This window comes from Myxine glutinosa, chromosome 7 (assembly GCF_964187855.1).
Source record: "Myxine glutinosa chromosome 7, kmMyxGlut1.1, whole genome shotgun sequence".
Lineage (NCBI taxonomy): Eukaryota > Metazoa > Chordata > Myxini > Myxiniformes > Myxinidae > Myxine > Myxine glutinosa.
The window spans coordinates 46018019-46036994 of record NC_136267.1 but is presented as its reverse complement, the minus strand read 5'-3'; the positions used below and the strand labels follow the sequence as shown (position 1 = coordinate 46036994).

General features: G+C 42.9%; 1 protein-coding gene across 3 annotated transcripts in view; it reads right to left on the bottom strand.

The window, feature by feature from the left end:
- The window catches only part of LOC137430737 (uncharacterized), a 265309-nt gene that overhangs the window by 86224 nt on the left and 160109 nt on the right, over positions 1–18976 (bottom strand). For all 3 annotated transcript variants that reach the window (XM_078781624.1, XM_078781623.1, XM_078781625.1), the window contains exon 11: positions 12313–12616. In XM_078781624.1, the coding sequence (XP_078637750.1) occupies positions 12313–12616 (304 nt within the window). The remainder of the gene's footprint in view (positions 1–12312; positions 12617–18976) is intronic.

The following is an 18976-nucleotide window of genomic DNA, read 5'->3' as shown; positions in this document are numbered from 1 at the left end:
ACGTTTCACTTTCGTTGTTGCAACGTTTTGCTCCAACGTTTTGGGGACACTCAAATGTTAAGTAAATCGGATAAGAATTCACGAGTTATTTAATTATTAGCGATTAATGAAGTACTTATTTAATTAATTACATTTCTTATTACATTACAGTAATTACATTGCAGTAATTACCTGAGGTAATTACAGTAATTACAGTTCCGGTAATTACAGTAATTACAGTAATCATTACAGTAATTGCAGTAATCTTATTACAGTAATTACATTACATTAACTCAGGCACCAGAAAAGGAAGCTGATATTTGGACATGACACTGACCAAGTGATGTGGCTGTCAAGGAAAATTTTGATTTATTGATTAATCATTTAATAAATTAACTCGTTGATTTATAAATGACTTATTTAATTAAAATTCCTCAGAGATACATCTTCGGATGAAATACTTGCAGATTGGTTATGCTATGAGCCAATTGATTAAGGAAAATATTTTGTGATGGCTATATTGGCAATTTCGTGGCCATATTCGTGGCAACTCAGTTAGTGCCACTGCACCTTTAAAATGCATCCCTGCGTTCATTTTTCGATCGATTGAGTTGAAATTTTGAACAATCGGATCTGGACTGTCGTTATTAACGACTCTAGCATGCACCCGTCCAATCAGGATGGAGCGGTATGGTCCCCGGATTATCACTGCCCGCAGTTTTAATTAGTTTTACTTTTTCTCTTGGTCATATAATTTTGAAGACATGCATGTCATGATATAGGAAATGTTTGTTCTGTTGAACGGAATAAATGTTGTTTATTTGTATGGGTGTGTATTTTTGTGTATTTTGGATATATTTTCACGACTAATTCCAGTTAACATCCTGCAAAATTTGCTCGTTTTCTGGCCGAGTCGAAATTGCGTTGAGTTCCTATGGCATGCGCCATTAAAAGCGCTGTGTAATGGTTGAGCTCCCTTTATTTCGTTTTGGTCATGCGGATGAGCAGACAAAGTGACGAATGCTGCGGCTGGAGCAGTAGAAGCGATGTTTTTAATTGAAACGATGTAATGAGTAATTAAAAGTGGGAGGGGGCAACACCACGCATACCTCTTTTAAGGTGTGTATAAACCCTGGAATAAACGTGGGAGGGGGCAACACCACGCATACCTCTTTTAAGGTGTGTATAAACCCTGGAATATTTCAGCAATCAATACAATGCTGAAACTATGTAAGTTAAGTTAATGAGTAATTTAATGAGTAACTTAATGAGTAATTTAATGAGTAATTTAATGAGTAATTTAATGAGTAATTTAATGAGTAATTTAATGAGTAACTTAATGAGTAATTTAATGAGTAATTTAATAAGTAATTTAATGAGTAATTTAATGAGTAATTTAATGAGTAATTTAATGAGTAATTTAATGAGTAATCTAATGAGGAATTTAATGAGGAATTAAAAGTGGGAGGGGGCAACACCACGCATACCTCTTTTAAGGTGTGTATAAACCCTGGAATAAACGTGGGAGGGGGCAACACCACGCATACCTCTTTTAAGGTGTGTATAAACCCTGGAATATTTCAGCAATCAATACGATGCTGAAATGATGTAATTTACTGTGTAAGATGGTCGACCTTGGGTTTGTTTGGGTTTTGTTGTTTATTTTTGTGGGTGTGTATTTTTGTGTATTTTGGATATATTTTCACGACTAATTCCAGTTAACATCCTGCAAAATTTGCTCGTTTTCTGGCCGAGTCGAAATTGCGTTGAGTTCCTATGGCATGCGCCATTAAAAGCGTTGTGTAATGGTTGAGCTCCCTTTATTTCGTTTTGGTCACGCGGATGAGCAGACAAAATGACGAATGCTGTGGCTGGAGCAGTGGAAGCGATTTTTTAATTGTTCAATGATTATTCGATATTGTTATGACTTATTGTCAATAGGTATACTAAGTGGCCATGAGGTAGCCTGTTGCTATGTACAGTTTTATTCTATTGTTGATTATACCACATAGCTGTGGTGATAAAGGAAATGTTCGTTTTAAATAGATGATTATGATAGGACCATGACTATAAAATCATGATGATTATTATGAATGATATCAAAGGGTTCAAATGCAGAATGATTGCATGAACTTGGGAAAGAACTTTCAAGCCCTATGGGATAAATTGGGTGTTACAAGCGATGGAGTTTCAAAATTTAGCATGATTGAAGGAATTTTACAGTCTTATTTCAGGAGTTTTACGAAATTTATATTGCCAAGAGATTTGGGTACTATTAAAAGAAAAATGATGAGATATTTTTCCCAAAGAACTTTAATATCTGCCATCCATTTTGGCGGTCTCACGAATGAAGGATGAGTTGCCTTTAGTGGTTGCAAAGAAAATTTGTGAAGACCAGGCAAAATGGAAAAATAGGTCAGATATGACCCTAGGACAGAACAGTGATTCGTCAATTGACATGAGGTATGAACCAGAGGTGACGACCGATGAGCTTCGATCTCAGTCAATAGATGGACCTGTCCTGACATCATTGGGGAAAGGGCTTATGCAAGGAGTCATCCAAAATGATTAATTTGATTTATTGATGAATATTGATAAATTAATTTAAATTGAATAATTGAATTGAACTGAATAAATTTAATTGAATAAATTTAACTGAATAAATTGAACTGAATAAATTGAATTGAATATATTGATTGTTTGATTGATGAAAATGCGGTCTCAAGAAAGAAGCTTTGATATCTTTGTGAGATATTATCAATGTGAAGACAACCTTGGAAAATTGAGCAAGGTGGTGAGTTTATATATAGATATATATGTGCGGTTACCATTGTGTGATTTCCCCTTCAACAGAGCGGACACCTGAGGATTCACCCATTTCATACTGACCCTCTGGCTCATCTGCAAATACTGATCTGTGAGATTGGATTGTGCAAAAGCCACAGGTGAGAGAGATTCTCTGGAAATCACCGTTTGAACAGGTGGAGAGATCCTTCCTGGAGGTACGAGTGAAGCTTTAGAGGAACAAACTACAACACATCCAACGCTACTTTGATAAAAGGCAGAATGGGAAATGGAGCCTGCAAGAATACACAAGGACAACCAGAGATTCCACAAAAAGGTACTTGTACACATCATATGTACGACCGTTATGGTGCCGAAGCTATAAGGCAGGTCGAGAATTGGTATTTGTGGACAAAGGGACATGATGAGGAGTTTCCAAGAGATGGTACATTTGAGCGAAGTCGATTGGAAAGATTAGAACAAAGATTGAAAGCCTGGAAGAGACAGAATCTAACGGTAGACTGGCTTGCATTCCATCTTTGGGATGGTGAATCCAGACAACGGGAACAGCAAGAACGGATAACGGATCTAGAACTTAAAATAAAAAGGATACAGGATACAGTGGAGGAGACAAATGCACAACTGCCCTCGAAATTAGGAATGAAAGTGACAGTTGTCCCATCTGATTTCCAGTTGTCTCCCCAAAAAGGACGGTACAGAGAATTTTTTCGTGTTTCAGGAGATAACGAGAGATTGCAGTGGCAACTCAGGGATGTAGAGATGCAGCCCAGCAATACAAGTGCACAGGTGCACAGACCAGGCAACGACAGAAACCGGTGTTTCAAGTGTGGACGGATGGGACATTGGAAAAGAGGATGTCCGTATACCAAAAGGAAGACAAGTTAATAGGGTAAACCAAGATCAAGGGTACCAGTGCTGACCGATACCTCAGACAATGATTAGGCCTTCATTGCGACAAATCCCAAATGACGATTGGCCTCAACAAATTAGATTACTGGACAAACATGAATAACTGTCGATGATTCTTGGGTCTGAAAAGTTTTCGGAGCAAGAATTATTCATTTTTTCTTTTGCTTGTAAGCAAATTGATAATTAATTGATCAAATGCCGAAATTGGATCTTTTATGTTGGGCACAAAATTTTAAATTTACAAAGTTTGGAACAATTGCTTTGCAATTTTTTTGGCAAACCAAGTGACAAGAGTCACATCATGATCAGGTGGGAATTTCGGACTATTGTTCCACACGATTGATAGGTCAGTGGTCGACTGACATACAAATGGGTGGGTAGTCAAATTTGGATAAATTATTGTGGGAACTGAAAGGGTAATGTCAATGTGACGTCATAGGGGTTTTCTAAGAATAAACTTTTTGGTCCATTTGTGTATTAGCACTTATAAAATTGAAGGACAAATTTTGAGAAATTGAAATAAAGTTGACACCCATCCGGATCGGTAAATAAGGGTTCCAACGCAAACAAATACGCATAATGCACGTGTGTGTGGGTATTTTGTGTGTCAATGTTAGTGTTTTTGTGTATCAATCTTACAAGATTGTTGACACCGACAGTGTGCCTTGTCTGGAAAATAGATAGTTCCATGGGGATGGGATCGCATATCGAGAGAATTCGTAAAATAAAAAAAAATAGAAATATAATTTGATTATGAAAATTCTCACTTTTGTCAAGGGAGATGGAGAATAAAGATTTGATTTGCTGAGTTATGAGCAGCTATTCATTAATAGTAAAAATTGGGAGTAATCTTGGGATTCCATTGTGATCGAATTTATATGAGAATCAAAGCTATTTATGGATATGAGCTTCATAAAAATGTGGGAGTACAAAATTAGCCAAATTTTGGAGAGGTCTTACACTGACTTCCCAGAGTACTCTGCTCATGGATTTTTATATATATAAACTTGAATTTTATCAGCATATAAATTGTGCTGTATGTATGGATGTGTTTTAGGCATAGATGATATGGGAAAATAGTAAAGAAAATTTTGCTGGTTTGAACTATTGTGGGTTTTCAGTTCTGGAGTTCAAACAAAGTCACTGCTTAACAGATCAGAAAGGATAGTAAATAAATTATTCGATGCTGGGCAAATTAAGTACGATATTACTAAGACTTATGAGAGCTATTGTTCTTCCTTACAGCAGTGGAAAATTATTGAAAAAAAATTAGATCCAACATAATGAATCTATAAAAGAATGTGATAGGGATAATATCCTCAATTTGTACTAATTATTTGATTGTGGGTAAAGGAATTAATTTATCGTAGTGGATTGTTAACAGCAGCCTGAAAATGTCCTGAGAGTGTGCATCCATGTAATCAGAAATCCCAGATTTGTTTTTACAAACAACATTTTGGTAGAGGTCTTGTGTGGACGAACACTTCCTTGGTAGATAAAAAACGGTACTGCATGCTGGCAGCCACTTTTGCGGCCAGTTAGGCCAAACAAATTGAGAGGAAATTGTAGTTAAATACGTAAGTTACACATGGCTATTTGTAAAAAAAAAAAGGAAATTTGTTGAGATGGGAAACATTTTTCGAAGGTTTATTAAAGTGTTATAATATGACATGTGGCAAGGCAAACTATTGGATGGGAAAATTAGATCTGGTTATAGAATAAATTTATTGACCCCTTGAAGTTAATTCCTCGAATCATTGTTTCACTGGCATTTTTTGTTCACATTGGAAATAGTTTGGTAGAGCTTTGGTTAAAACCTTTGGTTGCGGTATCTTGGAACGAATTGATAAACCATAGGAGATTGATAAGAATAGAAACGAATATGGACCCAAAATAGAAAGTTGGATTCATGCCTCTCATTGCAAGCAAGCACATGGGGCTAAGGTGGACGATCCCAAAAAAAAAAAATGAGGCTGCACCTAGCAGCCCAGCAGAACATTCAGTGGCGGATAAATGATAGTCGTGATATACATTCATTTGAATTACATTTTAACACCCCTTGCATTGATAAACATTACATTTTCAACATGTGATATTCCTACTTGGGATAGTGACATTTATTTGCCTACATGACATACCATTATCTACTGATATTAGCGCAACATGAGGGATAATGTATCACAACTACACTCATGATTAGGGGATTTAGTTCGACCCCGGGAGATAGGGGGACCAGGGTAAGACAAATAATCTGATTTATGTTACATATTAAGGGATTTTCTTTATTTACCTTTTAGGAAGCTTGTTAGTTTGGTATATAATGTTGAATGTCATCGACATATAATTATGTCATAGGTATGAATATATACAAGGAGTAGCAGACTTGTTTGTTGGTTTAGTAGTTATATTGGCAATTGTTTTAGTGGTGGCTTGCTTGAAAGCCTTAGTGACGGTGTGTTTGAATAAGGTAACCAACAACACGATGATAACGCATGAAGTGACAAATGAGGAAAGAAATGTGGAACCAGAAAAGGAAGACTCTGTCAAAGCACCTTTGGGCTTCTGGAAAAGCGCTATACAAAATAAATGAATTATTATTATTATTATTATTTTATGGCGACATAAATACTGAGATTAAAAGATTAAATCAAGTGATGTTGCAAATGAATACAGTAGAATTAAGATAATGGCATAACGACAATGTTATGAGTTGTGTCAATTACAATATCAGTGAACTCATATCACCACGAGTGACACACTGTTAGAAAAAAAAAAAAAAAAAAAAAAAGGGGGAAAAGAAAAAGTGGAGAGGAATTATGGTAATAATACATTATGCTTAATTTGTTGGTTTGGGAAAATTTTTGTTGGGAATTAGATATTCCTGTTTGTGATTGTAATCATATACAATTTATTTTCTTAGAGTAGTGCTAAAATACCTGCACAAGTTAATTTTTGAACTATATTAACCTGAAAGCAATTGTGGATGCTATTCTTAGTTTAGTAATAAAATACATACCTGATTGAATATTATTTGTGTGACGCATATAAATGAATATAACTTTTTGAATGTTGTAAGGGAAAACAACAAATTGTTGAATGTGAAACTGTCGTAAGATATACATGATTATGCTGATTTCATGGTAAGATGTACCCTATCTGATTCAGTGTGTGTGGAAAGCAGATTCAGATGTGACTGAGCATAAGGATAAGACGAGATCACATTTTGAAGGGAGTGCTAACGGAATTGGGAAGAAGTTCGAGAAAGAAAATTTGTGGCTAAAAAATGAAGTTAATCGTGGCATACACCCTCTTTCTCAAAGAATGATGAAGACATTCTCCCGTGTAACTTGGAGATGAATGCTTACCTTCACCAATGAAATTTATGTGACCATTTGCCTGGATCACACTGCAACATATGAAAGAAAGGCGATCACTTACTCTTGTTCGAAGGCTTCGAACATTCACCACATCAGAAGTTGCAGGACAACGACATTTTACCTGCAACCTCTGTGAAATGCGGGGACATATGTTATTACTTCACCAACGTCCGGGGAACCAGCATGGAGCTGCAAAAAACGGCTGTGCCCTTGTCACAACAGCTGTGCACGATTCTGCTGGTTGCTCCTGGTATGGACCATGAATGACCTGAACACCATGGTCCCAACATCATTGTGGATGCATCCGGCATCCCTGTTCCACATCTTGCTGGCCAATCAACATTACACCAACACTTGCTGCCCACTCATAATGAGGGAGGAGGCAAGTCGACTACAACTGGGCGAAGGCCTTGTTCAAGGAATCATTATGGTTCACAGCAAGAGTGGCAAGAATGCTACATGGAGAGCAGGGTCAGTCTATGACTCCGCAATGTTACCACAACAGCGAAATCCTACACGAAGTAGTGCAGGTGCTATGAAGACATTAGGAGAAAATGTTTTATACCTGGATTCAAACACAAGTGATCAGCCCTTCCTTTCAAACAAAGTCAACATTTGTGTGGAGGCAAACGTTTTTGCCAGATGGTGCAGATGCTTTACAAAACTTGAAAATGAAGTGAAATTGTTGTATCTTGGTGATGGTGAAGTGTTGTTTTGAAAAGATATTTGTGATGCAAATGCAATAGATTGAACAATATGGAAGGAGTCAATGACCAACGAAATGTTTTGTGATTCTTGCAGGATGACGGTGTATGCCTAAGGGAATTTGATTACCAAAGTTATGGTTTGGATACTTGTAATGATGTTTACTTGCAGTGATTGATTATTTACTTATACTTGTATTGATGTTTACTTGCAGTGATTGATTGTTTACTTATATTGATGTTTAGATTAATGGTTAATATAAACAAAAACAAAAAGATGAGGGAATTGTGGAAATGTAACTCATTGATTGAGACTAGTAACGAAGCAGATAGACGATTTCGTAAATGAGTGTCAGGAATGCGCACGAACATGGTAATCGCTTGTCCACCTGGTCACAGCCCCAGGCTGGAGCACCCCCCTATTGTTTGGTAAATGGAACTCGCAGCAGGAGGGGAGCGAGCCGGCTCCAATGAGGCGAGCGTGGATGACCTCGGGGCATTTGCGGAGAAGGGATTAGCGCGACGATGCCCATAAAGACAGAAACATACTTTGAGTCAGGAGCACTCATCCTCAGAAGCCCTGCCCGACGGAATGAACGCGTACCACGAGTTCGGCGCTGCAGCCGAACAAGAAGGACTATGCGGATAGAGTTAACCTGGTCCATTGAGTTAAACGATATTATTTGGTAATGGAATGAAGTGAATAACCAGTTAATAAAGTTGTGACCTTTTGTAAAACCTGTTTCCGACCATTGGCGTCTTGAGTCTCACCACTTCCCCGACAGAAGGGAGTGGGGGAGTTTGTTCCAGAGGTGGGAGAAAAGAGGAATGAAGGAGTGAAGGTGAGCAGAGAGTCTTGATTTTGGCAGTTTAACCATAAGAGGGTTGCAGGCAGATCGGTAGAAGATCGGCAGAGAGGAGTCGGTAGAAGACAGAAAGACCACCAACCTGCCTGCGGTGAGTAAGTGAAAGGCCCTCGGAGTTAGCTTCATCATGGGAGATTCCAATGTGATTCTGAACGCTTTGGTTTCAACAGCATGAAGACGAGCTAGGTGTGAGGCAGGAGCACCAGCCCAGAGGGGACAGCAGTATTCCATTGAGCTGCGGATGAAAGCCTTGTATGTGGTGAGGAGCTCAGGTGTGCCAAGGAAGGACTTCGCACGACGGAGGATGCCCAGTCGGCGACTGGCTTTGGAGGCCAGATTTGAAATGTGGTTTTCCCAGGAAAGATCATGGCAGATAGTGAGACCCAAAAGCTTGAGTGACAGAACTTCTTGGAGAGGATTATTCAGAAAGTGAATGGGAGGGTTGTCCAGTCGGTCTTTTTGGAGAGACATCGTAAGAGTGCGAGATTTGTCAGGATTGAAAGACATGTTCCACTTGTTTGCCCAGTCAGTGATTTTGTCCAGGTCTGCAGAGAGTGAGGAGGCTGCAGACTGCCGATCTGAGGGATGAGGAATGGAGTGGCAGAGAGTGGAGTCATCAGCAAAGAGATAGAGAGGATTATCAAGAGAGTCAGAGAGATCATTGATGATGACCAGAAAAAGCACAGGGCCCAGAACACTGCCTTGGGGAACTCCAGCCTGAACAGGAAGAGGAGATGAGAGAACCCCATTCAGGGCCACACGTTGACTACGACTAGAGAGGAAGTCTGCCAGCCATGCGTGGAGATTTCCATGGATACCAAAGGAGGAGAGTTTGGTGAGCAGAGCGGGGTGCCAGACCGTATCGAAGGCACATGATATGTCGAGGGAGACAGCTCTAATTTCCTGTTTGGCATTGAGGACCTCCATCCATTGTTGAGAAAGCAGAAGCAGCATGTCAAGAGTAGAGTGACCTGGTCTGAAACCAAATTGATGATCAGAGACCAAGCCATTGGAGAAGAGGAAAGATTTCATATCCGAAGCAATGATGGATTCCATGACTTTGCTGATAATTGGGAGAAGGCTGATTGGTCTGTAGTTGCTAGGATCTGTTTTTCCACCTTTTTTGTGTAAAGCGGTGATGTTGGTTAATTTCCAAGCAGATGGCAGTTGACCTTGAGCAAAAGAGCGGGTGAAGAGAACAGAGAGAGTGAGTGAAAGAGCGGAAGAACAGGATTTTAGGACCCGTGGGCTGATGCCGTCAGGTCCAGTTGCAGAATCAGAGTCGAGGGTTGACAGAAACTTTTCCACCTTGTCAGGAGGAAAGGACACAGAGTCCAGGAGCAGCTGAGTACGACTGGGTACGGTGGGTACAGAGAGGGATGGGTTTGGGACACAAGATTTAGAGGCAAACACAGAGTTGAGACATTCAGCTTTTTCACGTGCGGAGTCAGCTGTGTAGCCATTTGAGGTAAGGGAGGGGATGGAGGGTGAACAAACACCAGAAACAGATTTGACCAGATGCCACCAGGATTTGGAAGAGGGAGACAGATAAGAGAGTTAGGTCTTGAGAACGGAGAGATATTGTTTGCTGGCTCTCCTGAGGGTGGACACTGGACACACACTTGTTTCGGGCTTTGTGAAAGGAAATGAGATTTCCTTCCATTGGATTTGCTTTCCAGGAGACGAAGGCAAGTTGTTTCTGGGCAACAGCCTCACCGCAAGATTCCGTGTACCATGGACGGGAGGAAGGGTATGACAACTGAAGACGAGATGGGATAAATCTGTGCATGAGAGAGAGCAATTTACTTTGGAAGAATTCCCAGGATGAGTTGATGTCAGAGGTGGTGGAGATGGGAGACCAGTCCAGATGATTGATGGCTGCTTGAAGACCGTGCCAGTTGGCCTGAGTGAAATGTCAGACTCATCAACGCAGAGGAGGCTCCCTGAGAATGGTCAGAGAGATGTCCACTTTAACAAGCACATGATCAGATGAGCCGATTGGAGCAGAAGAAGAGCAGCAGACATTTTCAGGGAAGTTAGTCATAACCAAGTCCAGAAGAGAAGATGCTCCGTTGACTGAGATCCGGGTCGGGAAATTGACAGATTGTGTCAGTCCCAGTGAGTCGCAGAAGTCCTTTGCTGAGAAGCCATGGCTGGTGAGAGAGGTACCCACACCCAGCCAACTGGCATGGTGACAATTGAAATCACCACATATGAGGAAGAGAGAGTTGGGATGGGTAGATAGAAGTTGGTCCATATTATCAGACAGCGAGATGTAGATGGAGTCATCACTGTTTGGTGGACGGTACAGCACACATATGAACAAGAGGTGGGAGCGAAGGGGAAGCCGTAGCCAGAGGTAATCCTGGGGGTGAGGTGGAGAGAGGGCAGTGCAGGGTGAGTGAGGAAGAGAGTTTTTGATAAAGATAGCAACCCCACCTCCAGGACGAGGCTCAGGTCTATCATACCGGAGGAGGGAGTAACCCAGGAGAGATACTAAGGAATCAGAGACATCATGAAGGAGGAAAGTTTCTGTTAAGCAGATCACGTCTGGTTTGTCAGAAGCAACCTGTATTGAGAGATCAGTTAAGTTTGAACGAAGGCCCCGGATGTTTGAGGTCCTTACCGTTAATGAAGAGGAAGGGGGAGCATCGGATACAGAACAGGGGGGAGGAGTACCGAGTTGTGGAAGATGTGGAAGGTAAGATGTGGAAGAGGTAGGGAGAGCTGTTGAAGGTGTGTCAGATATTTCAGAATAGCTCTGAGAAAGGGAAGGATGGGGTGGACAAAAGGTTTGATGGTGATTGGGTGAGGCACAATGAGGTGTTATTTGAGGAGGGGGAAGAGCGAAGCAGGAGGTTGGGGGAGATGGAGGTGAGAGTTGGAAGGGGGAAGAAGCGGGGAGGACGCTTTGAGGAGGAGGGGTGAGAGGGGGGAAATGGAGAAGAAATGAGGGTGGGGAGATTTGAAGGGGAGGGGTGAGGGGGGAGTTTATGAGGGGAGGGGTTAGGGGGGAGTTTAGGAGGGAAGGGACAAGGGGAGGGATTTGAAATGGATGGGAGATGGGAGAGATTTGGAGGGGAGGAGTGAGGGGGGAGTCTAGGAGGGGAGGGGCGTGGGGGAGTCTTGGAGGGAAGGGGTGTGGGGGGAGTTTAGGAGGTAAGGGGCGAGGGGGGAGATTTGAAAGGGATAGGTGATGGGTAGGATTTGGAGGGGAGGGGTGATGGGGAAGTTTTGGAGGGGAGGGGTGATGGGGAAGATTTGGAGGGGAGGGGTGAGATTGGATTTTGGAAAGTGTACGATGAATGGAAAACGAACAATTATTGCAAAATGAGTTTCTTGTGACCTTCGAGATAATCGCTAATCGCTATTATATTCGCTATATAATCGCTATTCAGGTAATCGCTAATTAGGTAAATTAAAATGAAATATTTTTTCCAAAATGATTAATACAATATGAATCTAAAATGACTTTACTTCCTAATCTTTACTTCCTTTACTCATCGATACCCGCATCCCTTGTTTGTCTGTCTGTCTCCGTCTACCTTCTCCCTCTGCCATGCTGTTGGTGTTTTCTCTTTCTCCTACTGTTCCCTTTGTTATGTTGTGTCATGATCTGTTTAGTGTCCTCGCTCATCCACGAGCCTGGACTATGTATTTTTAAAAAAATACCTCTTGCCACCATTAGCCTCTCGAGTGCCCCGAGTCTCAGGCAGAATGGCATTTTGCATGCCTTTCACAGCAGACATGCCCACAGAACTAGGACAATTTGGTGAACAAGGCTCAGGGTGCTGTGAAGATTCCGGGCAGAGAGGAGGCAGGCTGCGGAGTGATGCTGGGGGTGAGAGACCACCAGGGAGTCCCGGCGGGTTCAGGCCACGCTCAGAACTGGACCGAGTGAGGGTTCCGCGAGGGGCTGGAACAGGTTGGCTACGCCGTCGACGGTGGGTGTAGGTTGGTGTCTCGTTGAAGGGAACTAGAGAAGATAAGGAAAGGTGGCAAACACTAATGTCTGTATTTCACAAAGTACATACAGCTTTCCATTCTCCAAACCACCCCTAACTTTGCCTGCGTTAACCCCAAAGTTGGGTCAAAAGCAGAATTCCAAACAGACAGCACAACGGGGAGCACCAGAGCCAGTATTTGGCAACTAGTACTCGTGTAAGGAATAGCAGTGATATAGAATTTATCAGGGTGAGTCATTCCAGGTTCAGACATGGTGTTTTTTTCTGCCAAGGATTTTGCATCCTGCTGTGGATCACACACTCCAGCAAACAATTGCAAAAACCTGATGTAGCCCACTGGCTCTCAGGGGTGTTGCCAGGCGTATATAGCACCTTGGCCTGCTACAATGGGATTGGCCAGCAGCAATGTGCAAATTACTGTTATATATCATTGCACTCCACACTGCGCTCCACCTCGCCACGTCCCAGCCTCTCAAGAAAACCCAAGCAATGAAACCTGTCATCAAAATGTAAGCACTAAATTTGCAGAACCAGCTATGAGCTCCCAGACAGCATCGGGCAAAGAGGAGGCGACTAGGGGCATTCAAAGAAATTCCGAAAAAATTGAGTATCGAGCTATCCTGGAGCATCCGATGACCAAGAGTCAAGCTATGAGCGGCATTTAGAAATTTCTGGGAATGGGGTCTTCATTATCAGTCTAGAGCTGTGGTTTCATACTCAGTATGAACTTACATACAGTCACGTGAAAAAGTAAGTACACCCCATGTAAAGTTTTGACTTTTTCAACATATTTCAACATACAGCTATTTGATCTTCATTTCAACAATATTGATGGATAAAGGTGATATAATAAAACAAATATCATGAAATATTTACATTTTGTAGTCCATTGTATAATTTAAATAAACATAAATGCATATTTCGCATGTGGAATAAGTAAGTACACCCCTATATTTATCACTACTTCAAATACCTAAAATTAGAATCAGGTGCACCAGCTCAGGTGCAAATGATTAGAACATCGTTAGAGAGGATCTTGGAGGAACCTGTCTTATTTAAACCTCAGACATTTAGTTTGGTTTGCTCTTTGTTGTTGAAGTGTGCGGTGTCACCATGCCTAGATCAAAAGAGCTCTCTGAGGCCTTCAGAAAGAATGTTATAGATGCATGCGAGTCTGGGAAGGGATTTAAAAAGATCTCCAAACAATTTGAAATCAATCATTCGACTGTCCAGAAGATCATCTACAAGTGGAGAAGATTCCAAACAACTGCCAACTTGTTCAGGCCAGGCCGCCCCAGCAAGTTCAGCCCGGGAGCAGACCGCAAGATGCTGAAAGAAGTCTCTAAGAACGCCAGAATGTCATCACGGGACCTACAGGTAGCTCTTGCCACTGTTGATGTCAAAGTGCATGAGTCTACCATTAGAAAGAGGCTGCACAATTTGATCTACATGGGAGGTGTGCCAGGAGGAAACCTTTGCTGTCCAGAAAGAACATCAGGGCAAGACTAAAGTTTGCCAATGAACACCTGGGCAAAGACCAGCACTTCTGGAACAATGTGCTCTGGACAGATGAGTCAAAGGTAGAGCTATTTGGCCACAGTACCAGAAGACATGTTTGGCGAAAACCAAAGACAGCATTTGACCACAAGAACCTGATACCAACTGTAAAGCATGGGTGGTGGAAATATTATGGTTTGGGGCAGCATCGCTGCATCAGGGCCTGGGCAGCTCACCATCATATAATCCACTATGAATTATTCATTGTAGCAGAGGGTGCAAGAGGATAATGTGAGGCCATCTGTCAGAAAGTTGAAGCTCAACCGAAGGTGGACCTTGCAACATGACAATGACCCTAAACATTCCAGTAAATCCACCAAGGAATGGATGAAAAGAAATAAATGGAGGGTTCTGGAATGGCCAAGTCAAAGCCTGGATCTAAATCCCATTGAGATGTTGTGGGGGGATTTGAAACGAGCTGTGCATGCAAGAAACCCCTCAAACATCGCACAGCTGAAAGAATTCTGCATGGAGGAGTGGGCAAAAATTTCTCCCAGTCGATGTCAGAGACTGGTAGAGAGTTATAAGAAACGCCAACTTGAGGTTGTTTCTGCCAAGGAGGGCAATACCACCTATTAGAGCCAAGGGTGTACTTACTTTTTCCACATGCGAAATTTGCATTTATGTTTATTTAAATTATACAATGGACTACAAAATGTAAATGTTTCATGATATTTGTTATATTATATCACCTTTATCTATCAATATTGTTGAAATGAAGATCAAATAGCTTTATGTTTAAATATGTTGAAAAAGTCAAAACTTTACATGGGGTGTACTTACTTTTTCACGTGACTGTATGTCCTTGTTACATGTCAATAATTTCATTAATCTGACATTGTTATTGAAAAGTATAATCCAGAATTATGCTTCATTGTACAATTGTGGATCAAGGTGTCATCAATTTTTTTTATTTATTGAAAGAATGTGCCAGCTTCAAATAAAAGCAAAAACACGCGGTCATCTCATACGGCGAACGTGTGCCTTCAAATTCCACAACCACTGATTGATCGCTTTGTTAAGGCCACCAAAATGTCTGCATAATCTGGAATTTCCTTTGGCACCATTTTTACCATCATCCATGAATACTTGAGTCTCCTGAAATCTCAGCTCTCTTAATCAACAGCAATGACTGGTGCCAGGCAGTGAGTGAGCGTCTCAGACTCTTCGCTTTGCAGTTCATCTGGTAACTGGCGGTGAAACGTGGTTCCACCAATGGGTTCCTGAGATCAAATTGGTATCCGTGCGATGGAAGCACAAGGGGTCATTGCCACCCAAGACATTTCTTATGCAACCCTCAGGTGGCAAGATCATAGCCTTCATTTCCTGCTGATTGACTATATGCCTCACAAAACTACAAGCACAGATTCATATTATGCAACCCTCATGCAATAGCCATGGCAGACCACAAAGAACAAACGTCAAGGGATTATGAACAACTAAACGTGTGCACCTTCATGACATCACACCTGGCCACAAGGCCAATGCTGCACTCTGCTATCTGCGAATGTGGCTTTGAGCAGTTGTACACCGGCCAGTACCTAGCAACCAGTGACCATTATATTTTTCCAAATTTAAAGTCCCATCTGTATAACCACCGACTGAGACGTGGCTGAATTAGGAAACAGGAAATTATATATATATATATATATATATTCTTGCACATAGAATTTCATGAACAAATGTAGCAAGTGCATATAAATTAAGGAACACTACATTTAGAAATGAAATCATAAAAGCAAGACGTATATTCTTGTTTTTTTTTCCAACTTTTTGAGTTATCTTAGTAAAATCAGGCCGCTACCAGCACCAGGCCATTGGCACCCAGCTACACTATCCCCTAGACAACAACAATGCCCAGCTGCTGCAGCCATAGCCACCAGCACATCATCAGCGGCGTACTCAGCTGGAAGCACGCAGCCACCAGCACCCAACCTAAAGCATCCAGCTACAAGGCACCTGTTATCTGCACTTAGACATCAGTGAACAACTACTAGTACATCCAGCCATCAGTACACAGCCAGCAGCATCTTACAGAATTTTGCACTCAACCAGCACCCAACTACCAATATCGATCTATCAGCACTGAGCTAGCAGCCTCTGGACACTATCAACAAAGCATCCGTACTCAGCTCCAAGTACCCAACTCGGAAGTCTCGATTACCCAACCCAGACATCAACACTGAGCCACCAGCACCAGCTGCCGGCACCGAGCACAGCAACCAGCACCTATGCACACACACAGACCCACAGCCAGCTGCACCTTGTCTTGTCAAAGTGTTCATCTTACAGCAAATAGCCTCCAGCATTTATGCAGCATTGTTTTAACCATGGGAAGCCGCTGCACAGTCACAACATCGGCACAGCATTGCATGCAAAGCACATATCTTACCGCGAACGCATTGCCCGCCAACCAGTTCCCTGCATTCGGCCCACGGCCTTCCAACCCTGCTGTGTGGCCCAGCAGGCCGGTGGCCGTTTGGCCTGGCAGTGGAACATGGGCAGCCCATGGGCAGTCAGCGTGCGGGCATTTCAGCCACACATTTCACCCAACGCACAGTGTCTCTTCCTCCCTCCCCTTCCAGGCTTGATTTTTCCTTCTCCCACCCTCTCTCCCTTTCCCTCCCTCCTCCTAATGTCCCTCATGCACAGATTTCTCTTCCTCTCTCTTTCTTTGTTCTCTTGTTCTTTATTCCTTATCTGTCTTTTTAATTCCTCACCATTCACTGCAATTATCTCTCTATCTTTTCCTCATATATTTCTCTATCTCTCTTATTTATTCCTCAACCACGATTTTTAAAATTCTTTCTTCTACTCCCCCATAATGAAATTGCTCTCCTTCATCTTCCACATGCCTTTGCCCATTTCAGGCTCACCCAATTTGCCCATTCTCTCCTGCCCACCAATACCCAGTTCCTCCCCATGCTGCTCGTTTTTATTGCATATATATTTATTTCCACTCCTCCTGAAATTTACCACCTTCCTTACTCCTCCTTCAATCACACCTCCCAACACTTTCATATTATCCTCATATTATCATATTGTTGCGAATATGGAATTTGGCCTCCATATCCGCTTGTAAATATTCCCCTATTTTCCCCAATACTCCCCAACTATCCCCAATCCCCCATTCCCTAGTCCCATTGTCTGTAAACAACAATCAGTAGAGCCGACCTTCCCCTTATTCCCCCATTAAATGTCGTGCCCAGGTCCACCGCACCACACGTAGACAACTTTCGGACATCTTGCTAGTTATTCTTAGTCTATGTCAGTTAAGGCCTCGTTTCCATTAATTATGACTCTTCGTTGCACCAGAATGTGATTATATGGCATCAGTAGTGAGTTTAGGACCTTTCCCATACCTCCTTCCATCTTCCATACCTCCTTCCATCTTCTTCCACAACTATAACTACAACAACAGAGGAGATGGGGGCGGCGCGGCGGCGCGGGGGAGGATGCGTCCTCACACCGGCTCGGCGCTCCACGGGGTTACCAGAGGGGCTGGCTGTCAGCTCCTCGTCAAGGGCGGAGCCTGGTAACCCCCCCGCACCCAATCAGAAGGGCGGACCGATTCCATCTGGGGCGGAGCTAACGAGCCGAGGGCGTGTCACTCCCCGCCGGATATACGTGGCGACTTAGCGGACGTGACGAGAGATGCGCCCCCAGCTGGAGAAAGAGGTACCTGCGAGCGCTGAGTGAGATGCGCCCCGCCTGAGAAAGAACATTGCCTGCGATCGCTGAGAGGAAGAGAACCCGCCTGTGAAAGAACGTTACCTCCGAGCGCTGTGACCTCCCCGCATCTTTGGACCGGACCGAACCGTGTTGATTCTGCCCCGAGCCCAGGTGCACCTGGAGCCACCGATACCTGCCTTTCCCTGCCATCAACCCCCGTGTGAGTCAGCCGTTGTCCCATTTATCTGTCGTCTGTCCGGGGTCAATATAAGAGTGTGTCTAAGTGCCTGTCTTCCTGTGATATACCTCTAGCCCCTGTAATCTAACCTTTCCGTACGAATATACTTGAGAATCGAAACATTGGTGTCTGTCATTATAATCCAGCCGGGTGTCTTCTTTTTCCTTATTGAGCCAGCGTGGCGCGGCTTCGTCAACGTTCGAGTACAATCGGGTAATTTGTGCGGACACGACGGCCATTCCGCTCGGCCCACCTTAACATCAAAGTCGTGTCTGTAACAATTGGTGTCGAGGAGTGAGATTCGGACCCGGGACTAAATTAGTTAGGCCCAAATTTTGGGAGGGAAAATCGATTCGGAGCGCGTACTGCGCTCGACAAAATCGATCCGGAGCGCGGTCCCGCGGTTACTGCGCTCGACGAAATTATAACAGCAAAATTTGGATTTGTGTTACGGAACTCGAATTTTGAAAGTCGCGCTATGGCGGATCAAGACGGCTGGGGTCCGGTAGGGGAGAGTGAAGCAGGGTCGGTCCAGGACCAAATTGAGACACGTGAGGAGAGCGAAACAGCGAGGGTAGCAAGCACGCAAAATGGCGCCTCGCTGGTCACCGCGCCGGCGACCGTGGCAGCGCCCCCGATGGATTTGAACTCGTTTTGTATACAAATGACGGCCCTTATGGTCCAGTATAATGAAGACATGAAAAACAGGATGGAGCGATTGGGGAACCGGATGGATGCTCGGAGTGAGCGATTGGGGGTAATGGGAAACCAGATGGGGGTAATGAGGGACGAAGCGAGGGGTACCGGTGAGAAGTTAGACAAGAAAATTGGGAAGTTAGACAATAATTTTGAGGGGTTAGACAACGGGATAAAAGAGGTGAAAAATGGGTTAATGGGGGTAGAA